The 26,080-nt window shown below is 51.5% G+C and overlaps 2 protein-coding genes across 4 annotated transcripts in view; one reads left to right on the forward strand and one right to left on the reverse strand.

Annotated features, from left to right (window-relative positions):
- Window positions 1-7,452, forward strand: part of SCTR (secretin receptor) — a 72,561-nt gene extending 65,109 nt beyond the window's left edge. For 2 of the 3 annotated variants that reach the window (XM_026017745.2, XM_026017746.2), the window contains exons 10-13: window positions 144-235; window positions 1,656-1,782; window positions 5,870-5,911; window positions 6,978-7,452. In XM_026017745.2, coding sequence (XP_025873530.1) covers window positions 144-235; window positions 1,656-1,782; window positions 5,870-5,911; window positions 6,978-7,157 — 441 coding nt within the window. In that variant the 3' untranslated portion in view covers window positions 7,158-7,452. The remainder of the gene's footprint in view (window positions 1-143; window positions 236-1,655; window positions 1,783-5,869; window positions 5,912-6,977) is intronic. The other variant, XM_072757561.1, reaches the window with a different exon arrangement.
- Window positions 7,453-9,236: 1,784 nt separating this feature from the next.
- Window positions 9,237-15,212, reverse strand: TMEM37 (transmembrane protein 37). The gene is made up of 2 exons (XM_072757562.1): window positions 15,139-15,212; window positions 9,237-10,092 (listed from the first exon to the last, which is right to left on the reverse strand). Exons 1-2 carry the CDS (start codon window positions 15,157-15,159, stop codon window positions 9,520-9,522), a joined length of 594 nt encoding a protein of 197 aa, XP_072613663.1. The 5' UTR covers window positions 15,160-15,212; the 3' UTR covers window positions 9,237-9,519.
- Window positions 15,213-26,080: the final 10,868 nt, after the last annotated feature.

Below are 26,080 nucleotides of genomic sequence, written 5' to 3' on the forward strand. Positions count from 1 at the left end.
GTGGGGATGCCTGGAGGGCAGGGTGGTGCAGTGATATGCACCCTGGGTGTGGTCTGCAATGCCTTCTCCGACCTTCTCCCAGGGGCCAGGGCCAGGAGAGGTGGCAATCACCTTCAGCCCCATGTCCCTCTTGTGTTTTCCAGATTAACTTCATCCTTTTTATAAACATTCTAAGAATCCTGATGAGAAAACTTAGAACCCAAGAAACAAGAGGAAAAGAAATGAACCATTATAAGTAAGTAGAGGGCAAAGGCTGAGTGTCACTCAGCCAGTCAGCAGATATTTACAGAGCACCTATGGTTTACCCAACTGGCCCTGATTCCAAGGTTACAATGTTCTTGGGAATAGAGGTGAGGAGAGATGGGCCCACTGGGAAGCCTTAGACATTGCCCAATGGTGGGAAGATGGAAATCTCTCAGGATCCCAGGAAACAGACATCTATGTTTGGGGAAACGCTAGGGCTTCAGAGGCCCAAATTCAGAGAAATTTGTACAGGTATGTGTATTTTTCAGGGGAGAAAGGCTCTAGGTTTCATCAGATGTGGGATCCAACAATACTTTAAAACCTTTAAAAGATGTTAAAGGGAGATGCCGTATTAGTTTGCTAGGGCCACCGTAACAAAATAACCACACACTGGATGATGTAAAGAAGAGAAATTTATTTTCTCTGAGTGCTGAAGGCTGGAAACCCAAGATTCAGGTGTGCACAGGTTTGGTTTCTTCTAAGGCTTCCTTCCTGGCCTTGTAGATGGCTGCCTTCTCCCCTGTGTCCTTACTGGACCTTTTGTGTGTGGGCATCTTTGGTGTCACCTCCTCTTCTTACAAGGACACCAGTTGATTGGACTAAGGTCCCACCCTAATGACCTTATTTTAGCTCAATCACCTTTTATGGGCCCTACCTGCTTGTACAGGTAGGTATTTCTGAGGTCTTGCACCTAGGACTTCAATTTGTGTATTTGGCTGGAGGAGACATAATTCAAAACAGAATAGTTAAAGATAAATCAGTGTCCAACCAAGACTTTCTCTGTGATGTTCTGAGCTTTGAGAATCTGGCAGTGACGTGATTACTTGGTGACAGATTCTCCAGGACACCTTTAGGGCAGTGGGCTCCACAGTAGGGTAGAGCTGGGGATCCAGGATAAAGTTGCCCAATAGAGGATGCCAGTTCAGTTTGAATTTTGGATAAACAACAAATAGTGTCTTCGCACTTTGTCCAAAAAAACTGTTATCCATTGTTTATCTGAAATTCAAATTGAACTGGGCATCCTGTATTTTTTATCTCTAAATTTAGCAACCATAATCTGGGAAGCAAATAAAAGAATGTCTCCTTGTAGATAGTTATTATCAAAAAATTAAGAATGCTGCCTTTGTGAATAACAGGTTTGATGCCTTATGCATGTAATTAATAAATAATAAAGTTATTTGGGTGGCTATGTGTTCAAATTTTTCTTTTCCTGATGGGTGCACGATCAGAAAGCTTAGGGGACTGGCCCTGGGGGATGGGTACGTGGGAGTTGGACATTCTCCAAAATGAAAGATAAAACCACAAAGATTTGGGGGCACCACTCCAGGCCTCCTACAATGAGATAGGTTGGGGTGTGCGGAGCTGTGCCTGTGGGGAGTAGACAGGACACAACAGCGGGTCTCTGTCTGCAGGCGCCTGGCCAAGTCCACCCTCCTGCTGATCCCGCTCTTTGGAGTCCACTACATCATCTTCGCCTTCTCCCCAGAGGACGCCATGGAGGTCCAGTTGTTCTTTGAATTGGCCCTTGGCTCCTTCCAGGTAAGCTTCAAGGACTGTGACTCTTGGGGGTTCTCTCTTTCAAGAGCATTGTGGGAATGGGAGGCGGGGGAGGGCATCTGAAGGAGAATAAACTCTTCATTCTGGGAAGTCCATGAAATGCCCCAAACTGAAAAATCCAGAAGGAGCAGCATCAGCATATTATTCAGAAGCTGCAAAGAGAATTCCAAGTAGCTGCCTCTGAGGAACAGGAAATGGGGGCAGGGGTGTTGGGAGGCTGCCCTTGTTTTGATGAGAATCATTTGACTCCTTGAAACTATGTGCACACACAATGTATCAAAAAGAAAAACCAACTTTAAAAAAAAGGAAGGACAGTGAAGGGGGAAATCACCTACCCCCAACTCATAAGATGTTGTCAGGCTAAAAAAAAAATGAATAGTCAAAAACAAAAAACTCCAACAAAAAGCAAATAATAAACACCTTCAGACAGAAGGACTCTTCACATGAATCCCAAACTTCAGAATGTTATTTGTTTACACTCTCATAGCTGTCTCCTTCCAAAAATAATATGATGTAGCTTTCAGGAAAACCACACAGAGGATTAAAAAAATAATAAGTAGATGAAGGATCAGCGAAAAAATAATATAAAAACCCAAACTGAGTTCATACAGAGAAGCAAATCCAATAGAGTGCCACGAAGGTGGGAGAGATGGGTCATACATTTGGTTTGGAGCTCCCCAGTAGCCAAAGCAATCTGTTCCAAAATTTGTAATATCCATAGATGGGAACAACCCAATTCTCAGGAAAAGCCATTAAGGGCTTGGGGGCCTGAGAGAAATTTCTCCCAGTGGCTGTTCCTCAAGAAGCCAAGCTGTCCTCAACAGCACTGATTATCCTGAACAGTCCTCCTCATGGCAGAGGCTTTGGTCTCAGGACCTGAGTCTCCCTCGAGTCCCAGTTCAGGGCGAGTGGGTGAGTCAGGGTCATCCTCCTGTCACTTTCAGGTTTCAGGCAGGACACATTACTGGAGACACATTATTGAGCAGTTAGGTCTTGCCCTAGCCCTGCCTTCAGACCCAACCCAGGGGCTGTCCCCTCTGCCCTCCCTGAGCTTCTCTCCTCTGCCCGGAGCTCCCTGCCAGTGCCCCAGGCCTCCAGGGAACCCAGCCTCTTGCATAATCCGTATTCTTTGTTTCTGCACCAGGGAGTTTTCATGCCCACCTGCTCCTCTAACATGCAAGGAGGCCTGGGTCACGATGGCCCATTAGCAGGTAGGGGATTCCAGGTCCACAAGGATGGAAGGCCTTGGCCTGTCTTCCAGAAATGGGTAGTGACCACACTGCGAGCAAGGAGACCCAGGTCAGCCTCCCAGCCGAGAAAGGGAACCGACTTCCTGTCCCCTGGAGCTGGGGCTTGTGGTTGGGGCTGAGGACTGTCAGCGGAAGGCCATTTGGCTTCTAAGGAAATGGCTTGTCGAGAGAAAACCAAAAGCACTTTCCTAATGTGTCCATAGAAATGTTTATGCAGAAAACAGATCTTTGAGGTTTTTTTAAACCCTTGTTCACAAACATATTATCAGTTTATTATATATTACACATATATATTCTCTATGTGTCTATTTTTAAAAGTCTGTATTGTAGAGAATGTCTTCACATATTAAAGTGAAGAGAATAGTAGATAGTGAACCCCCATGTGACCACTGCCCGCTCAAGGTGCAGCATGTTCCAGCTCTGTCCCCATCTGTTCCCTCTATCCCATCCCCCATCATTTTAAGCCAATCAAAGGGATGATTCTTCTCAAATGTAAATATGCAAGTACGTATCTAAAAGACCGGGCTTAAGGAAAAACATACCCAGAACCACAATACATTATCACCATCCTGTTCTTTTTTTTTTTTTTTTTATAAATTTTTTTTAAAATTTTTATTTATTTATGATAGTCACAGAGAGATAGAGAGAGAGGCAGAGACACAGGCAGAGGGAGAAGCAGGCTCCATGCAGCGGGAGCCCGACGTGGGATTCGATCCCGGGTCTCCAGGATCGCGCCCTGGGCCAAAGGCAGGCGCCAAACCGCTATGCCACCCAGGGATCCCACCATCCTGTTCTTTTAGAGACGCAAGTTGATTAGCTTTTTTCCGATTGTAGAAATGATACTTAATATAGGAAATTTGGAAAATAAGGAATAGTTAAGAAAGGAAATCATCCACAATCTCATGACTGCAGAAATAACCTGTTAAAGTGACAGTGGGTTTACTCGCAGTCTCTTTTCTCTGCAGGAAGACACATACACATGTACACACGTCCCGTAAAATTGAGGTCACGCTGCATGTGTTTTTTTTTTTATCTTGCTTGTCCCAATATCTCTATCTTACCTGTGGTGAACATTTCCCTATGTCATTAATTCTTCCAAGACTTCATTTTTAATGATTGTATAAACACTGTGGAATTTCTTTAACTTGTCAGCTGTGGGAGACAGCACTAGATACCTGGGGTACAACTAGCTTTCCCTCACCCAGGACTCCTGCCCTCACCTGAACTGTGAAAATGTGTCCCAGGATCTTGGCAGCGCAGGCACTCCTGGGCCCAGTGAGAGGGGCCGCACCCGCAGCCAGCAGCCTGACCTCCAGCTCGGGCTCTGGCAAGGATTCAGTGATACACCTGGAAACCAGAGCCCCACAAGTATGCAAGCCAGGTGGCACATCCCACATCCCACATCCATTCACCCCAAAGCCTTTCACACCCTCTGATGGTGGTTTCCAATTGGGAATACCTGTTAGAACCATCTGGGATTTTTCAAAGCTGCTGGGGCTTCCATCCTCAGACATTTGGACTTGGGTATGGAGTGCAACATAGGCAAACGCTCCCACGTGATGCTAACATGCTACAGACTTTAGAGATTGGTACCTTGTGTAAGTGTTCCTGCTGCCCACCTCCCCCATATAGTCCCTGTTCTGCAGTGGTCCTCGATGCCTGATAATTATTTGAGGTCTGTCACTAACTCTTGTTAAAAATGACCTTAGCCCTGAGCAATGGTACATATTAAGCCCACCATAGTCAGGCTGGCTCATCATTCTTTTGGGTCCTTTCCAATGTAGTAAGTAGGTGAGGGCAGGCTTGGATGGGACTGGGAAGTGTCGGGAGTGGTGGTGGTGGGGGGAGGGTGCGGTTTAGGGCCCCCTGAGGTCAGAGCTATGACACCCAGGCCTCTGAGGGCGAGGGTGCTCACCAGCTAGGGAAGCCTCAGGGCAGAAGCAAGGGCAGGCTGGCCGGAGGTGTGTCCCTGAGATGAGCATAAGCACTGTGGAGACCCCCCCCAATAGCTTATGGCCCCAAGCAGGCCTCTTGGCCTCAATCCTGCATCTTGAGACTGGAGTCCCTGCCCTGGCAAAGCTCCAAGCCAAGACTGGGGGCAGGGGGAGGCGCCACTGGGAAACAGGAACCCCAGAGACTAGAGAGCGAGGGTCCTGATAGGTACAAACCCCCACCACACCAAGGAACGTAAAGAGTATATAGCCCCAAGGTCCCTAACTAAGGTGACATAAACAGGAAGTCATACCTCACTGGCCCGGACCTACATGCGGGTTTTGTTCTGACATCATGCTCACGTGCTAGTGTTTCAGTTTGAATAGTTGCCTGTGTTGGAACATCTCCAGGTTTCCAGCTTATCTTGAAAATGAGCCCACACAGGGCCCAGGGGGTCTCACATGGGCTGTCCCCACCCCCTACCTGAGGGACAGGTGCACTTCAGGTGCCACCACTCCTTGCTTCTCCCAGACCCAGACGGCCTGCCTTACTAATTCCGGTGACTTGCCGGGTCTCCACAGGCCCAGGTTAGCAGCTTCTGCGCTGAAATCGCATGCATGCAATGCCCCATGCTGGACCCTGCCCCTGCCCCAAGGAGCTGAGCCTGTGCCAGATGATGCCAACACAGCCAGGGGCACTGTGGGCCCCCCCAAGAGGTAGCCCCAGTACCCCCTGGAGTGAGAGGTGTGGGAAGGCTCTGGGGCACTCTCTGGGGAGAAGTGAGCCTGGGGCTGGCAATTTTAAGGACATAGGGAAGAGGTTGAAGGAAGGAGGCCAGGTGCCCAAGCACCTGCACTGACCCCCTGCTGCCTCTGCCCCCTTTGCAGGGCCTGGTGGTGGCCGTCCTCTACTGCTTCCTCAATGGGGAGGTGAGTGTTCTCCGGGTGCCCAGATGGAGGAGCCCCCTAGCCACTGGATTCCCGCTCAGAAGCTCCCTGGAAAACCAGGGTGGTGGGGAGAGATGGGTGGTCTGGGAGGGGGAGGTCTCCTGAGCCCACTTCATGGAACCACTGAAGCACCAGGTCTCATTAAAACAATTGCTTGGCCCTACCCGACCCACACATCCCCCCCCCCCCCCCCTAATTCGAAAAAGATTGTTATGTCTGGGTTAGAGCCTGAAAATGTTTAACAAGCATTCCAGGTAATTCTTATCCTTGAGCAAGTCCTGAGACTAGAGAAAAAGTTGCAGGCACCCCAACAAGAACCCTGGTTCCCAATGGATGCTTGCCTGATGGGTGATCCAGGTCACTGCCCTCCTCTGGGCCTCAGTCTCCCCATTTGTAAAATGAGTGACTTGATGATGCAATCCCTAAAGCTCAGAGCTCACTGACCTCCAAATAATCGTTGACTCCTCGGAGGGCTACACACTTACCTTGTGGTCTCTCTGCTCCCTGCCCAGAGCATTTGGGGGGGGGGGGGACACACAAGCCATGCAACCAACAGTTGAATACAGTATTCCACCCAAGTCGGGCCTTCCTGTGACTGTTGACCATTTATCTGGTTCACCACACTTGAAGGGGAATAACCTGTTTTCCAGAACTCAAGCCCTGAAGCCTGGCTTCAAAGGTTTGGGCTGCTACAGCTTGGGGACCGTGAAATTAATATCCAAAGAGCCACTCCAAGGTCCCCAGATTTAAGTTCTGAGCTAGGCTGGCTTTATGGGAATGGGTCCGGTGGTCCCAGGTCATGATCTGGATGTCATTCTGCAATTCGTAAAATAACCCCAAGCCCCTTCTTCAGGACACATGCAGTAAGGTGGCAGGTCAAAGTGTCCAGATAAGGTGAGGGGTTCGATCCCTACTGGATATTGGAGCTGGAAGGGGTCCATCTGAGTGGCCTGCAGGAAAGGCAGGGCCTGTGCTGAGGGGGCAGTGAATGGGGCTCTGGGGACAAGGTGAGTTGTCTTCCCCAACTGATGGCTGGTCTCTGGGCCAGGTGCAGCTGGAGGTGCAGAAGAAGTGGCAGCAGTGGCATCTCCGCGAGCTCCTCCTACGCCCCATGGCCCTCAGCACCTCCTTCAGCAATGGCACCAGCGGCCTCACTGGCTTCACCCACAGCACCAAGGCCAGCACCTCAGAGCAGAGCCGGGCCGCCTACAGGGCCAGTGTCATTTGAGGGTCTGGAGCAGGGCCAGTCACAGGACAGACAGACGCCAAGACAGGTCATGAGAAGGCCAGACACTGCTGCAGGACAGTTCTCTGCACACATCTGTTCCTCCTGGGACCCATCACAGCCCTCCTCTGGGCTTTGGGTTGGAGCCCAAGGTGATATGTTCCTCAAAACTGAAGACAATGAGGGACCACGGGGCAGGAAGAGAGGGCTTGGGTCTGTTGTATTTGGGAAGGGCAGTTCGGGCGCTCCAGAAGAGGGCAGGGAAATAAATGGTAGTGGGGATGGGTTTGGTCCGTAACTGACCACTCTTTTTGCCCTTGAGACACCAGGTGGAGGAGGACCCTCCCACTCGCTTCCCTACCCCTTCCTGGAGTTTTCAGGGATAAGTTCAACACACAGGAAACAGGAGAAATGGAGACCCTTGGCTCTAGGCGGACCCTCCCTACCCTTCACTACAAGTCACCTCTCTGGTAGCTCTTCCCCTACAGCGTCAAGGCAGCTGGATTAATCTGTCCCAAGTCAGCATGGCTGACAGTCCTAAGATCCCTAGCTCCCTTAGTAACCCTAGCGTGGTGCAAGCATCCCTCTGGGAATGGGGGTGTGATTCCGCTGGACAGAAAAACAGGTTCACTAAGGTCCTGTGACTTGCCTGAGATACCCAGCAAGAAGGGACAGAAGTTCCATCGAGGGCTTTTGGTGTCAAATCCCTGTGCTCCGAGCCTGTATGTTTCTTCAGTCCTGGGCAGGGGACAGGGGGGTCTTCTGGGGGATGTCTCCCCTTTATTCTCTGGATCTCAGTTCCCCTTGACTATCAGCACTCCCTCACCACCAGCCACATGAGGATGAACGTGAACTGAACATTTGAGCCCTTTTACAAAACAAAGCCTACCAGTGTTCAGGGGAAAGCATTGTGTACAGGAGCTCAAATGTAGAGGAGACATCTTGTTGCTGGGTGACCCCGGACAAGTGCCACCCCCCTCTGGACCCTGGCTTCCCACCTTTGCACCTCCCCATTGCAGAGACAAGGTCACCCCTTTGCGCCTGGTGAACGGCTCTTGAAATGAAAGGTCAGGTGCTTCTTTGCCAGGGCTAAGAACCCAGCCCATAGGGTTGATGAGCTCTGCTCTCTGAAAAACTGATTGGCCCGTGACACCTTTCTTCAGTGATCTCCATGGACTCCATTGGAAAAGCTTTGAAGAACCCCAAGAGATAGATAAATGCACCCAGCCCAGGCCAGGAAGGGGACCTGCAGTGACAAGGATGGGGCAGAGACCCAAACCCACGCCAGGAGCAGCAGCAGTGTGGCCCAGGTGGAGAAGGAAGGGGGGAATGAAGTGGCTGAGGGGCGAAACCCCACCTATGGGGCAGAGAAGAGACTGGAAAGGGGGCAATTGGCACAGAAATGCACATCTGTGGGCAAGGATGGAAATCTCCACTGGTTCCTGGTCCCCTTCACCCGCACTCATCCCCCGGGCCGGCTGTTAATCATTACTCAAGGCCCTGCAAGTCCCCTTTACACCTTGGAATTTAGCAGGTCCAGATCTGTGCTCTTTGGAAATGTGCTCTAGGATCAGAAGTGGTACCCTGAGGCCGTCCTGACACATCAGAAGCAGACACGCAGGCACGCTGGCCTCAGGGAGGACTGCCTTGGAGGGCTGGCCGGCCACCCTGGGAAGCTTGCTGGAAGGGTTTAGGGCAGGGTCCCCACAGACAGGACAGCCGCTGCTGGAGGCTACAGTTATTCAAGGATTACGCCCTCCCCACCCCTGCCCCAAAGGGCAGGGTTCAAACGGGAGTCAAATGGTTTGAAAACCTAGTATGTACAAAAAAAAAAAAAAATCAAGGGAATCCTGAATTCTGCTTCCAAGCGTGACTGAAGCTACGGCAGGGCGATGGACCCAAAGGCCCTTTGAGCTGGTGGAAGAGAAGTCTGAGGCACTGGCTGGATATGCTTAGCTGCAGGCATGATCCACTCTGGGCAACCCCAGGAGACCCCAGGGACCCAACAGCTCCCATCCCGGCACACAGTCACCCACGCTGCTTCCCAATCTATTCCCATCCCAAGAAGAAGGATTCAAGAAAAAGGTTTTAAAATATGTCACTTCTTCTAAAATCAACATCCTAACGACTTGGCTAAGCCTGTGCAGCTGGTGGCACTGAGGCACCCTGGCCTCTGGCCCTGCAGGCCAGCTGCAAAGGCCACTGGGCTGATTGTGGCCAACCACCCAAAGGTTATTGGCTAAGCAGCAGCAGTTTCAAGGTCATTGTCCCGCCTTTACCCCCACCAGAGGTCACATGTTGGAAAAGTCGAATCTTGCCCACACTTGCATGTAGAACCTGATGTCCTCAGATGTAGGCGAGAGGCCTAAAATTTCCTTGGTTGGCCCCAGGGATGGGTGATGCTGTTGATGTGAAGGCCACTGATGGCATTCAGAAAGAAGAGGAAGGAGGCCGTGAACTCGCACCAGAACATCAGGGTGAAGCCAATGAGCGTAACGTGGTTCCAGAGGAGGATCACAAAACTCAGGAGCCCTCCAGAGGAGAGGACGAAAGAGACGAGGAGGAGGACGGAGCCCATGGCCCACTTGCGCCGCGAGTGGAGGTCCTCACACACCTGGGACACCATAAGGAGCTCTAGGCCCAAAATGGCGACCACCACGGCCAAGGCGCCCACGCTGCGGGCCAGGACCATGCCCACCACCAGCCCAGGCACACGGGCTTGACTCAGGTCTCTGAAGCAGTGTGGCCCCGTCTGGTTGGAAGACGTGCAGAAGTGCCAGAGCCCAAAGAGGCGGTCTTCAGCCAGCAGCCAGTGGCCATCGCAGATGGAGACGGAGGAGAGGACCAAGGCCAGAGCAGCACACACAATGATGAGGGCCCGGATGAAGGATTCCAAGAAGGGCCGCTGGGGCCTCCTCTGGGCCAGGAGCCTCTGGGCCTGGAAGACACCAGAGAGCATGTCAGGGAGGGCCCTGCTCTACCCCTCCAACCTCTACAGGGAAAACCCTTGACCATGTCCCCGACTTCCCAAAGCCTCATTTTCAACTGCAGTCTCCTTGCCCACCTTTGCAGGCAGCTTCTTTCCCAGCTCCTCACCTTTCAGCCGACTCACCTTTCTTGGGGAGTCCTTCCCCTATTCCACCTACTGCATTCAAGACCTAGAAGCACTGCCTGTCCAACTATTCACCAGGCACGAAAGGTTCCCTGACCTTTCTTTCTTCAATGATCTTCATGAATAAGAAATCCAAATTCTACTGACCAGCAGGTTGGCAGATCCTAGTCTGTTCTGAATTCAGAAAACTTGTCAGGCCTGGCTCGTGTGACCTTGAGCCTGCAGTACCCCCTGGGTTTCTTTGTACACACGGCAAGAATCCCAGCACTGGATTATTAGTATTCTTTTTTTTTTTTTTTAAATTAGCATTCTAATACAAGGCTACATTCCCAGTACACTTCAGTTTTACCCTCATCTCCACCCAGCTGCTTCTGCATGTTCCAGACTCCATGTTATTATTACCTTGTTTTCCTTGGTACTGAAAGTGGTGTTTGCACTTTGCCCTTCAGTCTTGAACCTGCACCCCTCCCAGAGTTGGCCAATCAAGATGTCTGTCTAGAAGCTTCTGGGTGTGGGGAGGCCACTGAGCCTCTAGTTTCAGCCCTGAAGGGTGCACCTGCCCCTTTCTTCTGCCAAGCTGGGCCGGACATCCAATGAGGTGTCCCTTATCTCATAGCTGCAGGACGCCACCCAGGCATGAGTTCTATCCCCAACCATAAAGCAAAAAAAAGAAAAGCATGTCAAAGAATCAAACCCCTTCCCACTACCCACAAGCCCTGCCTCGCTCTCCAACTTCACCCCCCAGCACACTCTTCCTGGCCCCCTTGCTCTGACACAGCAGCCCTCTTTCCAGACCTAAGAATAGCCTAGAACTTTCTTCCTCGGACCTACTGGCTCCTCCACCTGAAAACTTCTTCTCCAGGCTACCTCCCTTTCTCACAGAGATCTTGCCTGCCTCCCTGACCCAACCCAAACCAGAACTCCTCCCATCAGGCGCCGTTTTCTTCACTGCTCTGACCACAGCTGTACTTAGGAGGGCACAGCCTCCCAAGTAGGCACTGCTGCATCCCTGGTACATGGCACAGGTGCTTGACCTGAGCATTCAGTGAGGCCCAGTGAGAGCTTGAGAAGCCACAGGAAAAATGGTCATTGCAACCACTGTCACTTCCATCAGAAGCTCCCTTTAAATGAATCTCCTACCTGGTCATAAATTACCCTTTACAGTGTATACAGAAGCAGCCCAGGTTACACTTCAGTTTAGGAGGCAAGCAAAGCAGGCAGCTCATGTGCAGCTCTCACTGCTGGGAAACTGAACAGGGACTATGGGGTGCACCTTATACCATGTGCAAATGGAAGCTTCCAGAGGCAAGTCGGTAACATCTCTCAGTGAGGGACAGAAAGCAAAGCCATGCTCCTGGGAGACTCCTGTGGTCAGAGCCCCAGCAGGAACATCAGGGCGCCTGCTAACCTGCCCACTGGAGCAGAAGCTACTGCTAAATCTCAGCACCCCACCCCCACCCCGCCCCATGCACGAATAAGGACCTGGTTTGTTTTCAGCACTTCTGCCTAAGCAGGGACCTGTTTTACTCAAACCTGTGAGGTGGGGAGAGCAGGGAGCTCCAACAGGGGGTGTGTAAAGAGGGAAACTATGTCATGCAGAGGTCAGATGACTTCCCCCAAGATCACTCACCTAAATCACAAAGCTTGTTCCGGCTGCCTGGACAACTGTATAATGTGCAGGGTGTGGGATGCATTCAGCTAATAAAAACTGACTGGGGCCTTCCAAGTATGGGGCATTCCTATCAGGGGCTCATTACTACTGGTGGGGAAAAGGTGTAGAGAGTACAGAGGGATGGATGCTGAGGCGGGATCAGGGCCCCAACTCACATCCCCAGACAAAAGTAGCCCAGGACCTTAGAAAGAACACTGTGGTGGAGTGGGCTGGGGTTCTCAAACTGTGACCCCCTGTTTGCTAAGCGGCCTCCAGGTGCTAAGTAGGGGGAGCAGGAGAAGCTGGGCTGGCCAGCTAGGATCACTTCCCTACTTCAACCACAACAGGTACTTCTTACCTGCTGGAGACACCGGTAGCCTAGGTGTCTGTGCTGGCTTCATCAGAAAAAAACGGTTTTACTGCTAAGAAGCAAACTAAGGAAACCTTTGTTTACAAACTATTCAAGGCCTTTGTCTTTGGGTGGCTTCTGAACCTCTGTGGCCCTGGGTTTCCCATCTACAAAATGAGAGTTGGCGACCCCTGCAGGAGAGTGGGAGCCACGAAGTTACCTGGCCAGGTTACAAGGCTCCTAGAAGTTGGTTGGTAAGGTCCTGGAATAGGAGAGCCCAGAGGCAAGGCCCCAGTCAAGTCACAAAACACCAGAGGACCCAGGAACTAGAGAACAGGTATGCACTGTCCCTCACTCGGCCCCACCTGCCCTGGGCACAGACTGGACTTTGGCCTCCAGTCCTTCAGACATCACACTGGGATCAAAGAGGAGCCAGTTCATGTCAGTTCATTTCTTCCCCCTCCCAACTTCAAAGCTGGCTTCATTTAAACTCTCTAATCAGCAAGAAAACTCCCAAGGATTAAGTGAGATCATGTATGGAAAGGTGCTTGGGGGCCTACTGATAACATGACAATAATAACGCAGACTGGAGTCTTCATTCCTAACTACGCTGCACTACACTCGAGCTGCTCTGCTGTCAGTGACGGAGGGCCTGAAACCACCTCCTGGAGGGGCGCGGGCGGCAGTGTGGTCAGTGGAAGGCCAATGCACAAGAGGAATCAAGACTGTCTAGTCCTGCCCCTGCCTGAGGGCCTCGGGCTTGGGGACCTGGGCCAAGACACTAATCTCTTCTCCATGAAAAAAATGTTTCTCTTTTCCATCTCTAACCCCGAATGACTTCTATGAGCTGTAGGACAGGGTCACTTGACACTCCTGGGCCACTGAGTCCAATCCCAAGGTCTTCTTTTTCTCTACACTCCTGGACCCCACCTGCTCTCTCCTCAACCCCCAGAGGCCCTGCTCACTACTCCTTCCTCACATCCCCAGCCCTCCCTCCCATACTTGCCTCTAGAATCACTGCCCACTCCGTGCAGGCCCAGGTCAGGCCCCTATCATGATCAACCAGAAATATCTTTTTTATTTTTTTAAGATTATTTATTCACCAGAGAGACAGAGGCAGAGACACAGGCAGAGGCTCCATGTAGGGAGCCCCATGTGGGACTCCATCTCGGGACTCCAGGATCAGCCCTGGGCTGAAGGGAGGCGCCCAACCGCTGAGCCACCAGGGCGTCCCAACTAGAAATATCTTGGCCAGCTTCCTGCCACCATCCCTGGAACCATAGCCCACGCCTGCCTGCACCCCCCCAGCCAGCCTGCTCTTGGCTATGCGTCCTCTGGCATGCATGTATCCCCTTTCACTGGGTTTCCTCGCCTATGCATGAAGATAGGGCATCTCCCGCCCCGTGCTGGTGGGTGGGTGGGTGGGGCTGGAATGAGTTATCACAAGAGCCTAGAACAGCCCCTGGCAGGGCTTTAAGGCGCTTCTGAAGAGCAGCAACCGCAGTCAGGCAGGGACAGCCCGGGGCGCGCCCCACCCCTGGGGCAGAGCCTCGGGGCCCCGCTCGCCCCGCCACCACCGAGGCCCCCCACCTGCTGCCAGTGTCCCAGGCCCCGCACACACCGCCCCCGCCCGTTAACCCAGCCTGCAGCCTTTGCACCTCTTAATTTAGCCCCCACTTCCCGATTTGTCTTCTAAATCCTTGTTTACCAGCCTCTCCCCGCAGCTGGACCGCGGGCTCCGGGAGGAGAGCGACCACACCCGGTCCCACCCTCCTCCCTCCCGGTCCCCTTCTTCCCAGGGGCTGTCCCGGACGCTCCCTCCCCGAGACTCCGCATTCTGGTCCCGAACAAAGACGAGGGGCTCGCTGCGACCCGCCCCTGCTCCCGCGAGCGGCCGCGCCCTGAGTGGATGGGGTCTGGGGGTGCCCGGCGGGGAGGGCTTCTTGTTAGTAAAAAGTAGGAAGGGCAAGTAGGACTTGGAGTAGGAAGCCGAGCCCCGGACCTCGATCCTGTCGCTTGGCTGCCTGCGCTGGGCGGGCTACTTCCCTCCGAGCCTCAGTTATTTTGTCCCTAAACTGGGTGAAGGCGCACGTACGGGAGCCGGTGTTGGGGCAGGGGTGGAGGCTGGGCGCTTGCACCCAAAGTCAACGCGCCCCTCTGAGCCTCTCTAGTCGTTAGGACGGTGGGGCCAGGAGACTCGGACCGGGGCGCCGGGAGCCGCCTGCTCGGGGAAGCGGCTCGCTCGCAGGGGACCCGGCGGTCCCGCCACCAAGTTGCCTTTGGACCGCAGCGCGCCCAGGGGACGCGGCGGGAACGCGCAGCTTTCTCCGCCAACAAAAACATCTTCTCCCAGTCTGAGACCTCGAGCCTTCGGGGGGATGCGGCTCCCTTGCCTCCCCGCGCGCCCCGCGAGTGGGTCCCCGCCCCCGCACCCCAGAAGCGTCTGGGAGACGGTCTTTGTAGCCCCCGCCCAGAAAGTTCTGGCTTCCCCCGAGACAAATCCTCACCTTACATAAGACAAGCCTCCCTTTTGCAAGTGGACTGTGTCCATCCTCCACCCCGGATGCGCCTCTCCTTCTTAAAAAGGAGGGACCCCCCCATGGTTACTGGGGACCCCAAAGAGAAGCAGAACCCCCCCCCTAAGAAGCTTGGGAGCCACGGCCGCGAGCAGAGGCCCTAGGGGACCGCGGGCTCCCCAGGATGCTTCCCGCCCACTTTCCTCCGCACCCCGCAAGCTTGCAACCGAGGGCGGGCACCACGGGGCGCCCACCCCGCCGCCCACCCCGCCGCGGCTGGGCCGGCTCCGCGCGCAAAGTCCGCTCCCGCCTCCCGAGGGGCGCAGCCCGCGCGGCTGGGCCGGGGCCCGGGTTACCTGCACGGCGATGGCCGTCATGCTGCGCCCGCCCCGGCCGCGCTCCGGCCCGCGCCCTCCAGCGGCTCTGCGGCGGCCCCGCCAGCTCGGGCCCGGACCTCTCCCCGGGGGCGGGGCGGGGGCGGGGCGGGGCGGGGCGGGGCGGGGCGGGGCGGGGCGGGGGGCGACCCGAGCGGAGCCCGGGAGCCCGGGAGCCCGGGGCGGGCGCGGCTCGCTGTGCGCTGAGTCAGCGGGGGCGGCGCGGAGGAGCCCCGGGCAGGGGCGGGGAGGGAGGGCGGGACGGGCCAGGGTCCCCCGGGGCCGGGGGCGGAGGACCCCGGGGACCACCTCCCCGGGGCCCGGATTCCTCAAGGGAGGGCGGGCCGGGCCGGGGGAGTCGGTTCCAGGCCCGGCTTGTCCGGGAGAGGCCGTAAGGTCCGGAGGGTCTGGGCTCGGGCCCGGCTCTGCTGCCTTCAGCACCCGCCGCGGGGCCTTGGGCTGCTCGTTTAACGTCTCTGAGCCAGGGGCAGGGAAGAAAGTATCTGTGGAAGGTCGGGGTCTTGCAGGCCCTCAGTAGGTGTAAAGTGGAGGGGACCTTCACAGGGCAACCCTGGCAACCCTTTTTCTCTGCCCTGAAGGGGGGTTGTACAAACCTGCCCCCTTCCCGGCTTCAGGGATCACCGAAAAGGCAAATAGGACGAAACAGAGGTCAAATAGGACGAAACAGAGGTCGTTGTGCTTCCTTGACTTTTGATGGGGACTGAGTTCCAGAGGAGACCGCCCTAAGTCCCCACACCAAAAAGAAGTGGGAGGCGGGAGAGGGTCCAAGGGCAACAGATGCCAACTAAGACCCTCCTTTCTCTCCTCAGGTGTAGGGGGGGGTGTTGATGAGGAGGGAGACCTCTGCTTGGGGAAAAGCAAGATCCTCTTTCCCCTTAACCAAATGGAGAAATTAAATTATTTGGCTCAATTAGGCAGGCAGGCAGCTTCCCTGTGACTTTACCCGAGGACCTTCAAAATAGCTACACTTCTTCCGGACCAGAGACTTTTCCAGCTGCTGAGAAGGAAACAAAACAAAACGCAAAAAAAAAAAAAAAAAAAAAAGAAAAAGAAAAAAAAAAACAACCACTAACAAAACCAGGGCACTTCTCTCTTTTCTAAGAGAAAAGTGTTTTGAGAAACACTTGTTTTGAGAAAGGGGGAGAGTTATCACAGGTAGTCTGCATCTCCCAGTTAGATGTTGATTTGACTTCATTACTGCCAGAGAGCCCTCGTAAAATTCTTTATTTAACCCAGTGGACAGCCAGGACTGGACTTAACTGCCCATCCCTGTCCGGTTTCACCTCTCCCACCATTCTGTACCAAAATCACCCAGGTTTATTAAAACACAGATTGCTGTGCCTCGTCCCTCCAAATTTCCTTTTTTTTTTTTTTTAAGATTATTTATTTATCAGAGACACAGATTGAAAGGCAGAGACATAGGCAGAGGGAGAAGCAGGCTCCCCGCAGGGAGCCTGACGCAAGACTTGATCCCAGGACCCCGGGATCATGACCTGAGCTGAAGGCAGCCGCTCAACCACTGAGCCCCCCAGGTGCCCCCTGTGTGTTTCTAACAGGGGGGCTGCTGCTGCTCCGAGCCATGCTTGGAGGACTATTGAGCCAAGGCAAAGGGCAGCTGGCCAGGCCCAGCCATGTCAGCCCCTCTCTGCTGGGCGCCTTCCCTGCATGGCTCTCTCCTGCCTTCTCCCCCACTCACGGGTCCCAGAAGCCAGGTTCTCCTTCCTCCACAGCCCCAGGCTCTAGCCGAGGGGCTCACACAGGGAAAAAGGAGCTGCCCTGTTAGGGATTCCTTTGCAAAGCCCTAGGATGCTCTGTGGGAGGGCCCTTCTGGGTTTCTGGGGCCTGAAGAATCTCACATGACCAGGAGGGGCGTGCCTGGCTGAGAATCAGGAACAGTTGGCAGGTTGGGTGATCCCTGCCCATCGTGTGCCTCCGCGTGCCTTCTAAGGTTCCATGTGTGGTCAGGCATGTTTGGGGATATATTGCTGTTATACTTTCTTGGTAAGAATAGAAAGTCTTGAATCAGTGGAATTTAGAACATGTCTCGTCAGCAAGATTGCTGGAGAAGCAGAAATGGTTTAGGAATCATAAGGAGGAAGTGACTGTCATTTTGCTGTCATAGGAAGGCCCGGACACAGCCAGGAGTCTGGGTGCAGTACCAGCCATCAAGTCTGGGCTGGTCCTTTGCATTCTAGAATCCCAGATTTTCCTAGGTATCTCCTTGGTGGCCAGAGGTTGGGACCGAGTAGCGGACACCCTCTTGGCATATCCTTAATCCCTGGGGAGATGATGAGTGAGGCAAATGACTCGCTGGCAGATGGCTGTCTGGAGAGGTAAGGGGTTCCCCCTGACATGGGAGCCATGTCGGGGGCAGAGCAGAAGGGCCAGGTGACAGGGTGGGGTCCCCCAAAATAGCATGGGAGTGAGTGGTGGCCTCTGGGATAGCACAGAACCAGCCCTATTCCTTCACTTTCTCTGCCTTTCCTCCAGGCAGTGTGACAGCTTCAGTATCTGTCCATCCCACTTCCCCTGCTTCTAGGCCTGGTCAGTGCTGGGAAAAGAGGGACGGCATTAAAAAAAGGAAGGAATTGGCTCCCATTCCACCCTTCTGACTAGTCTTGTTTGCTGGGAAAGACCCAGGCATTGTTCTCAGAGGCTTCCAAAGCAGAGACACAGGTACTGATTAATGAATCAACAAGTAAGAGATCTGCTGGTCGGTCAACAAGCACTCCGCCACCTCTGGGCCTTTGTACCTGCTGTTCTGTTTGAAATGTACTTCCTCAAGATACATGTAAGTTCTCCCCACTTCACTTTTTTGAGATCTAGGCTTAGAGATCGCCTCGTCAGGGAAGCTTGCTGTGATCACCACATTTAAAACAACCTCCCCCCCTCAACTGAGGCCCCTTTCCCTTCCCTTAATCACCAATCACACACGTGTGCACACACATGTACCCTCTCCCTCTATAGTATAAGCTCCAAGGGGCCAAGGACTTTGCCTGGTTCACTGGTATATCCCTGGGGCCTAGGACAAAACCAGGCACATAGTAAGTGCTCAATAAATATTCACCGAATACATGAATGAGTTGACTGACTACCTACTATGTGCCTGCCACTGTCATGGCCAATGAGGGCCAAGGAAGAAAAAAAGTCACTGTCAGTGGTAAAATGTTTGGGCTTTATTTATTTGTTTTTAAAAAAAGGTTTTATTTATTTATTCATGAGAGACACAGAGAGAGAGAAGCAGAGACATAGGCAGAAAGAGAAGCAAGCTCCATGCAGGGAGCCTGATGTAGAACTAGATCCCGGATCCTGGGATCCCACCCTGAGCAGAAGGCAGACAAACGCTCAACCACTGAGGCACCCAGGCATCCCAAAATGCTTGGGCTTTATTATTTATTTATTTGTTTGTTTGTTTATTTATTTATTTATTTATTTTTAATGCTTGGGTTTTAGGGTCAAAATCCTCTCTACCATGGGCCCCATCATCTCTGAGCTAGACGCCCTATGGAATAGCCACTCACTTGGCCTCCCTGCCTCCACTACCACCTCTTCGAACCCTTCTTGCAGCTTCCCATCCTCTTTTGCCCAAAGCCTGAAGATACCCAACTCCTGCCTACCCCCCTTCAAGGTCAGATCCAGTTCTGCTTGCCCACTTGCCACTTGGGCAGGAAGGGCATGGCAGGAAGCTCCATCTGGTCTCAGGGCTTCCATGCTCACCCTTCTCTCTGTATGGGAGGCTGTCCCACTTCCCTGCTTCTAGAGTGTCTGCTGAGCAGGGGTGTCTGCTGGGCAGGGGCCTCCCTCGGCTTCCCAGACTGAGGAGCAGCCTCCACATGCTTGCCCCTCTCTATTTGCTTTGTATGTCCTTCATCATTAGCTCAACCTCTCGATTTGCTTCTTGGATTTTTTGTCTTCCCCTGTAAAAAAATACCAGAAGCCCCCTGAGAGCTGGGGGGCTGTCTCTCACTGCTGCATTCCCAGTCCCCAAAGCAGGGACTCTCAGTAAAGCTCACAGAGCGATGCACCAGGCTTCAGATGTGTTCTGGCCCAATTATTTCCCCTCTGGGAGCCTCTCTTTGATGTCAAATAGGGAAACTCTCCCTCCTAGTGTCATAAAGGTCACGGTGGGGGGGGGGGGGCAACTGTAGTGAAGTGTCCTGAAGACTGCTTGGCATACGAGTGCCCGACAACCTATGGTCTGGACCATCCAGTGGCCCGGTCCCCCAGGGAAGCCTAGATGGGAGAATGACCCCATGCCTGCTGTTAGGGAGCTTTGGCCCCAAAGAGGGAGATCCCTACCCTGGAGTTTCTCCCTTGAGGGGTTGGAATTGGGGCTGGCTTGGGGGGGGGGTGCTCCTGGTCTCAGGGGCAAGGCCCGAAGACACTCTGGAGACCCGGAGGCACTGAGGGAGTCTGCCCGGAACACCGCAGTTGACTGAGCAGCTTGAAAGCCGGTGACTAAGCCTGCCAGCCCCTTCCCTTGTACTTTGGACTTCTCTGACTCTTGCCTGCTTTCGCCTTAGAGACAAACAGCATCCCCCCAACCCTCCCCCTCCTGCGCCTCCTCCCCACTGTCCTACCTTCACCCACCAGATCTTCCTCTTCTCCCAGCTCCGTCCACCCTCCTCCCTGCCAGTCCCACTCCCTTCCACACCAGGCCTCCTCCTGCCCTTTGCCTCCACCGCTCCACACCCCGGCCCTGCATGCTGACCTTGTCGCAGGCGCCTGGATTGCAACACAGACCGTGTTTACCTCATTCTAGTGCAGCTGGGGGCCAAGGGGCTCCTTCTGTCTCTCCTTCCTTCCAGGCAGGCTGCAGGTGTAACATTTACTCTGCAGTTGAGCAAGCGCCCTGGCACCAGGAGGACTGGCTGTGGTTGAAGCCATGAATGAATGAAGCAGGAACCCCCTCCCCGCCCAACACACACACACACACACACACATACACACACACACAGAGGCACACAGAGGTGCATGCGTTTTGAAGGTGGTGGGGTATCTGTGGGTGGGACCTCTGAGGGTCACCTTTCTATGGGGTCTCTGCTTTCTAAAGCAAGTCCTTCCTTGAGATGGGAGGCCTCTACGGTCCTGGGATCCAGGGATTCCCAGGCAGACCTCCCACCTGTGCTGGGGATACTTCTAGCACCTTCTTTTCAGAACCGGACACTGGACTTGTCAGCATCCTCTGAGGCACCCAATCCCTTGGGGACAGTCCCCTATTAACCAAATACACTCAGAGGTTGTATGGAGCAGGATTGCCAGCCCAGTCCTGTGTAAAGGGTGGGGTTCTTCCCTAATCAGGGGACCCCATTGAGACCAAAGTGCCCAGGAATCAAGATTAGGCAGCAGGAATGTTTGGTGAGCACAGACCATGATGAGGGGGATTAAATGGTTTAGACAGGGCTTTGCCTAAGCTCTGGGGAAGCCCAAGAAATACCCCTCCGCCCAGGTTTTTAGATTCTATGTTTACAAGGAAAGCAGCCTGGGACAAAGGATCTGGGATGAGTGACAAAAGACACAGAAATCTCTAGGGAATTCACTAGGGGAAGATCATCTCCCCAGCAGAAGGTCAGTGGCCTCTGCGTGCTGGCTGCTTACCATCCTCCGTCCGTGGACACGTTTTTTTCATTTCCCCATTGGCACTCCCTTTAATATATTTGCTATATCTCCTTAACTATGCAGGTCCGTGTGTGTGCAGAAGTGTGCTTTTGGCTTTCCTAAGTGGCACTGGGCTATAAATCTTATGTTTCCCATTTTTTTTTCACCCAGCAGCTTGATTGAAGACCATCGCTGTTAATGTGTATAAAGATCTAATTCACTGTTTTCCAAATGGTAAGTTGGATTCCAATAGTGGCAACTGGAAACAATTTGGCAGAGGCATAACCAGCATGTACAAGAAATGAATAGGACTTAACAGAAGTTATCAGAGTGCCTCGAACATAAATAGGACAGATATTATCTCATGATTTTTTTTTTTTTTTCAAAAATAGACTGGAGTGTCTGGGTGGCTCAGTGGCTTTAGCGCCTGCCTTCAGCTCAGGTCATGATCTCTGGGTCCTGGGATTGAGGCCCAGCCTCAACCGCATTGGCGGCATTGGCATCCAGCTCCCTGCTCAGCGGGGAGCCTGCTTCTCCCTCTGCCTCTGCTCCTCCCTGCCTCCCCTGCTCTTGCTTGCTCTTGCTCTTGCTCTCTCAAATAAATAAATAAAATCTTAAAAAAAAAACAAAAATAGACAGACAGATAGTTATAAATTACAATGGGAAAAGTATTTCTTACTGTGGGTCCCAGTAAGAAAAGCTTGAAAGCTCCTGGTCTAGCTCACTGCTTCTTACGGCTGCAGGGTGCTCTGCTCCTCCATTACTTAGGGTCACTTCGGAGTCCCTACCCCATGTCAATCACACTGATGAATATCTTGATTCATGTTTTGTCATGTGGGGAATTACTTTCATGCTACGAAAACCTCCAAGTACACTACCAAGCATGTTGATCCAAAGATCATACAACGGAGAGGTTCATAGACCAAATTAGGATGCCTGAATCATAGGGAGTATTAAGTCAATGTAAAGCCACAGAGGGAAGATGGGAAGAGATGGAGGGGGTTAACATACCTAGGACAGGTGCAAGAAATCTGGAAGGCATGTATTACCTGGATCCTGAGTATATAATCAATGCTTGTTTGTCTTATCTCTCTCTCTCAACCTGACCTTAGCCTTTTCTATTGAAGGTGAATTATACTGTCTAGAGTTGAGGCTTGAGCAAAGGGCCCTGCAGACAGAGGTACTCTAGGGCAAACACATACCCTTGCTTTTTTGTTTTGTTTTGTTTTTAAAGATTTTATTTATTTATTCATGAGAGACACAGAGAGAGGCAGAGACACAGGCAGAGGGAGAAGCAGGCTCCATGCAGGGAGCCCGATGTGGGACTTGATCCCAAGACTCCAGGATCGCGCCCCGGGCCGAAGGCAGGCGCTAAACCGCTGAGCCACCCAGGGATCCCCACCCTTGCTCTTTTGAGTCAAAGGAATAGTGGGCCTGACCCAGCTGTAACTCACCACAAATCTGCTGCACAGCCCTGGGCTTTCTCTGGCAGGGGACCCCTGGGGCAGAATGGGTCACCGGTGCAAAGCCACATCAAGATCATGAGTATCAGGTACCTTGTATGCTTTGTGTATATCTAGTGTTTTAGAAATAGTCTGTGCCCCCTGGAAAATGTAACATACCAGGAATAATTAGCATCTCCTGCTCCTTCCACCCCTTTCTGTCTATATTCACAGTACGATCTTCTGGTCTGTTATGTCCAACCTGTCTCTACTCAACACCTTCTAAGTTTCATCCTTCCCATTTTTCTGGCAAAATTGAATGTTCTCAAATCACTTTAGCAGATGCACATGACCTGTTCCCAGGATGCCAGGCCACAAAGCACATGTATGGATTTGAATTTGTTAAATGCACCTGTTGCTCCCCAGAATGAGTCCTCGGTGCATACCAGCACCAGCAGCTGTGCCAGCTTCCGTCTCCCCACATCCTTGTTGACATTTAATTTTTTTTTTGACATTTGATTCTATCCTCTTTGTTAAAGTTTGCTATTTCAATGGGTATAAAACAGGGTATTTTTATAATTTCAAAAATTTTTCAGAGTCCTACATGATAGTTTTTTTTTTTTAATGATTCCTTTCTTTCTAAGATTTTATATATCTATTTGACAGAGAGAGGGAGAGAGAGGGCACAAGCAGAGGGGTGGCAGGCAGAGGGAGAGGGAGAAGTAGGCTCCCCGCTGAGCAGAAAGCCTGACACGCTTGTGGATCCCAGGATCCTGGGATCATGACCTGAACCGAAGGCAGACGCTTAACTGAGTGAGTCACCCAGGTGCTCATAAATGGTTCCTTTTCTTCTTCTTCTTCTTTTTTAAAGATTTTATTTATTTATTTATTTATTTATTTATTTGAGAGAGAAATAGTGAGAGAGCACAAGCAGGGAGGAGAGGGAGAAGCAGGCTCCCTGTGAGCCTGGCGCCGGACACAGGGCTCTATCCCAGGGCCCTCAGATCATGTATGACTTGAGCCAAAGGCAGATGCTTAACCAACTGAGCCACCCAGGAGCCCTTGCATAATAGTTTCTTTTTTTTTTAATTTTAAAGAATTTTTTTTTTAAGATTTTATTTATTTATTCATGAGAGAGAGAGAGAGAAAGGTAGAGACACAGGCAGAGGGACAAGCAGGCTCCATGCAGGGAACCTGACTTGGGACTCGACCCCGGGTCTCCAGGATCACACCCAGGGCTACAGGTGGCGCCAAACCGCTGCGCCACTGGGGCTGCCCAATTTTAAAGAATTTTAATACAAACTTAATACATAATAGTTTCTTGATTGAGAAAAGTGTGTGTTTGCATGTGGATTCCTAGACTCCTCCTTGCAAAAGGCTCCTCCAATTCTCCCTCCCATGATTGCTGACCACTGGTCTGAACTATTGACACTATCAAAAAACCACTGTTCTCAATTTTTAGGGGTCTGAAGACCTGCTGTTATGCTCTGTGGGGGTGGTGGGGTGACAAGAACACGTAGGGACTGAGAAGGCCCTCCCCACACTCCAACTTCCAAATGGACTAGAATTCATGCTTTAGGTGTATATTACACATTTACACATTTATTTGTAGGTACAAAAAGGTTTCCCTAACCATGGAGGTGGTATGTTCCAAACTTTCTCTCCCCTTATGTTTTCCAAGCTTTTTTGGGGGAAAGTTTCTTGCTTTGACTTGGGTGTGCCTCTGCCAGAAGTTGGGTAGACATAGTGGTGAGGTGAACGGGCTTGGCCCACTAGAGCTGTATAATGACCCCAGGGCTGCCATCTTAGGGTACAGGAGGGGAAGAAGAAATTTTCTATCATTTCCCCTGAACACACACTCAGGTCTCAAAGAGGTTAAGAGTTTCGTATTGAAGGGATGAAGAATTCACCACCAGGACATAAAACCTATTTTGAGCTGGAGTTGTTTGAGAATGGGTTGTTCCATTTGTTTGTTTTTCTGAACTGCCTTATCCACCTAAAAGCTGAGCCCCAAAATAACTTGAAAGGAAGGAAAAACTGTTTTCCCTCTCCCCATCTTTGGTTCACTGTCTGGGGCTTCGCCAGTTGGACTGACAAAAGACAGATCAAGACGAGAATAAACAAACAGAAAAAAAAAAAGAAGAGAATAAACAAACATAAGTTAGTTAGCAGCATGAGTATCACCCACACACACTGGGGGGCACTCAGTGATTAGTAACTCAAAGGGGTACCTTGGAACTTGGCTATGCAGCATTTTAATAAAAGAATAATACATTTTTATTTCATTTTACTATTATTTATTATTGTAGTATAACTAATGTATAATGTTATGCTAGTTCAGGTGTATAACTTAGAGATTCGACAGTTCTATGCATTCATTGTGCAGAGCTCACTGTGTTAGGTGTAGTCACCATCCGTCACCACATGACATTTATTTTATAAGATTTTGTGACATCCCAGGAGTTTTTTTTTTTTTTTAAAGATTCATCTATTTATTCATGAGAGACACACAGAGAGAGAGAGAAAGGCAGAGACTCAGGCAGAGGGAGAAGCAGGCTCCATGCAGGGATCTTGATGCGGGACTCGATCCCAGGACTCCAGGATCACGCCCTGGGCCGAAGGCAGGCGCCAAACCGCTGAGCCACCCAGGGATTCCCACCACATGACATTATTACAATATTATTGGCTCCATTCCCTATGCTGTGCTTTTCATCTTCATGACTTATTTATTTGGCAACTGGACATTTGTACCACTGAATCCCCTTTGCCTAGTTCATTCATGTCCCCTCCCCCAACTACTAGCTTGTTCTCAGCTTTGAGTCTGTATTTGTTTATCCTTTTCTCTCCCTCTCTTTTTAGCTTCCACATTCAAGTGAAATAAAAAATGACAAGACAGGGTGCTTGGGTCCTGGGATCGAGTCCTGCTTTGGGCTCCAGGCTCAGCAGGGAGTCTGCTTCTCTCTCTCCCTCTGCCCCGCCCCCTGCTTGTACTCTCTTTTCTCTCTCTCTCATACTCTCCCTCACAAATAAATAAATAAAATCTAAAAAACAAAAAAACAAGACAAAGGAAAAAGGCTGAGTTTCCAGGGCAGCAAGTTGTGAGGAGGCAAATCCATGGGGGACATTTGTGGAAGGTAAGGGCTAGCCAGTAAGTTCGGAATGTAGCTGTCGCTGGGCTGCTAAGATGGTCTACAGTTGTCTCCTGTGCTGCGATTCTGTCCTTCAAGGGGGCAAGGGGAGGAGGGACACCTTTGTAAATTTGTGTTTGCTTTTAGTGAAGGGACAGAGAGCTTTTCTTGTCTCTGCTTTTTCTCAGGTTCCTTCAGCTCAAAATAATCCTTATTATTCTGGGATGGCATCTTCTACTACTCCTCTAACCTCATCGTCATGAATCCCCTCCCTAGGAGCCAAGAGGGAGGATGGACTCTTATCAGTAGAACTAAAAATCTGCATCCCACACGAACAGACATTGTCACAGGACTATCACATCTCCCATCTGCTCTCCTAAGAGCCTGTTTATCTTTTCCCAAAGTCATTTGTTTTCCCATAAGTACTCTCTCTCTCTCTCTCTCCTTTCTTCTTTCCCTATTAAGAAATCATTTGGGTTTTTTTTCCAAGAGTAACTTCCTCCTCTCTCCCTTCTCTATTTAGGTGGTATATAAGCATCAAATTCCAAATACCTTTTAGTCATGTTTTGTGTGTGTGTGTGTGTGTGAATTTTTGTTTGTATATGGTTAAACTCTGTCTTTTCTGTTGCTAAGCTGTCATTTGTCTGTTTCATTCACAGGCCTCCATGACAACATGGGAAAAGTGTTTTGTCCTCCAACAATATCTTTTTTCTTTTTTAAAGATTTTTATTTATT

The sequence above is a fragment of the Vulpes vulpes genome, chromosome 5 (assembly GCF_048418805.1).
Source record: "Vulpes vulpes isolate BD-2025 chromosome 5, VulVul3, whole genome shotgun sequence".
Classification (NCBI taxonomy): Eukaryota; Metazoa; Chordata; class Mammalia; order Carnivora; family Canidae; genus Vulpes; species Vulpes vulpes.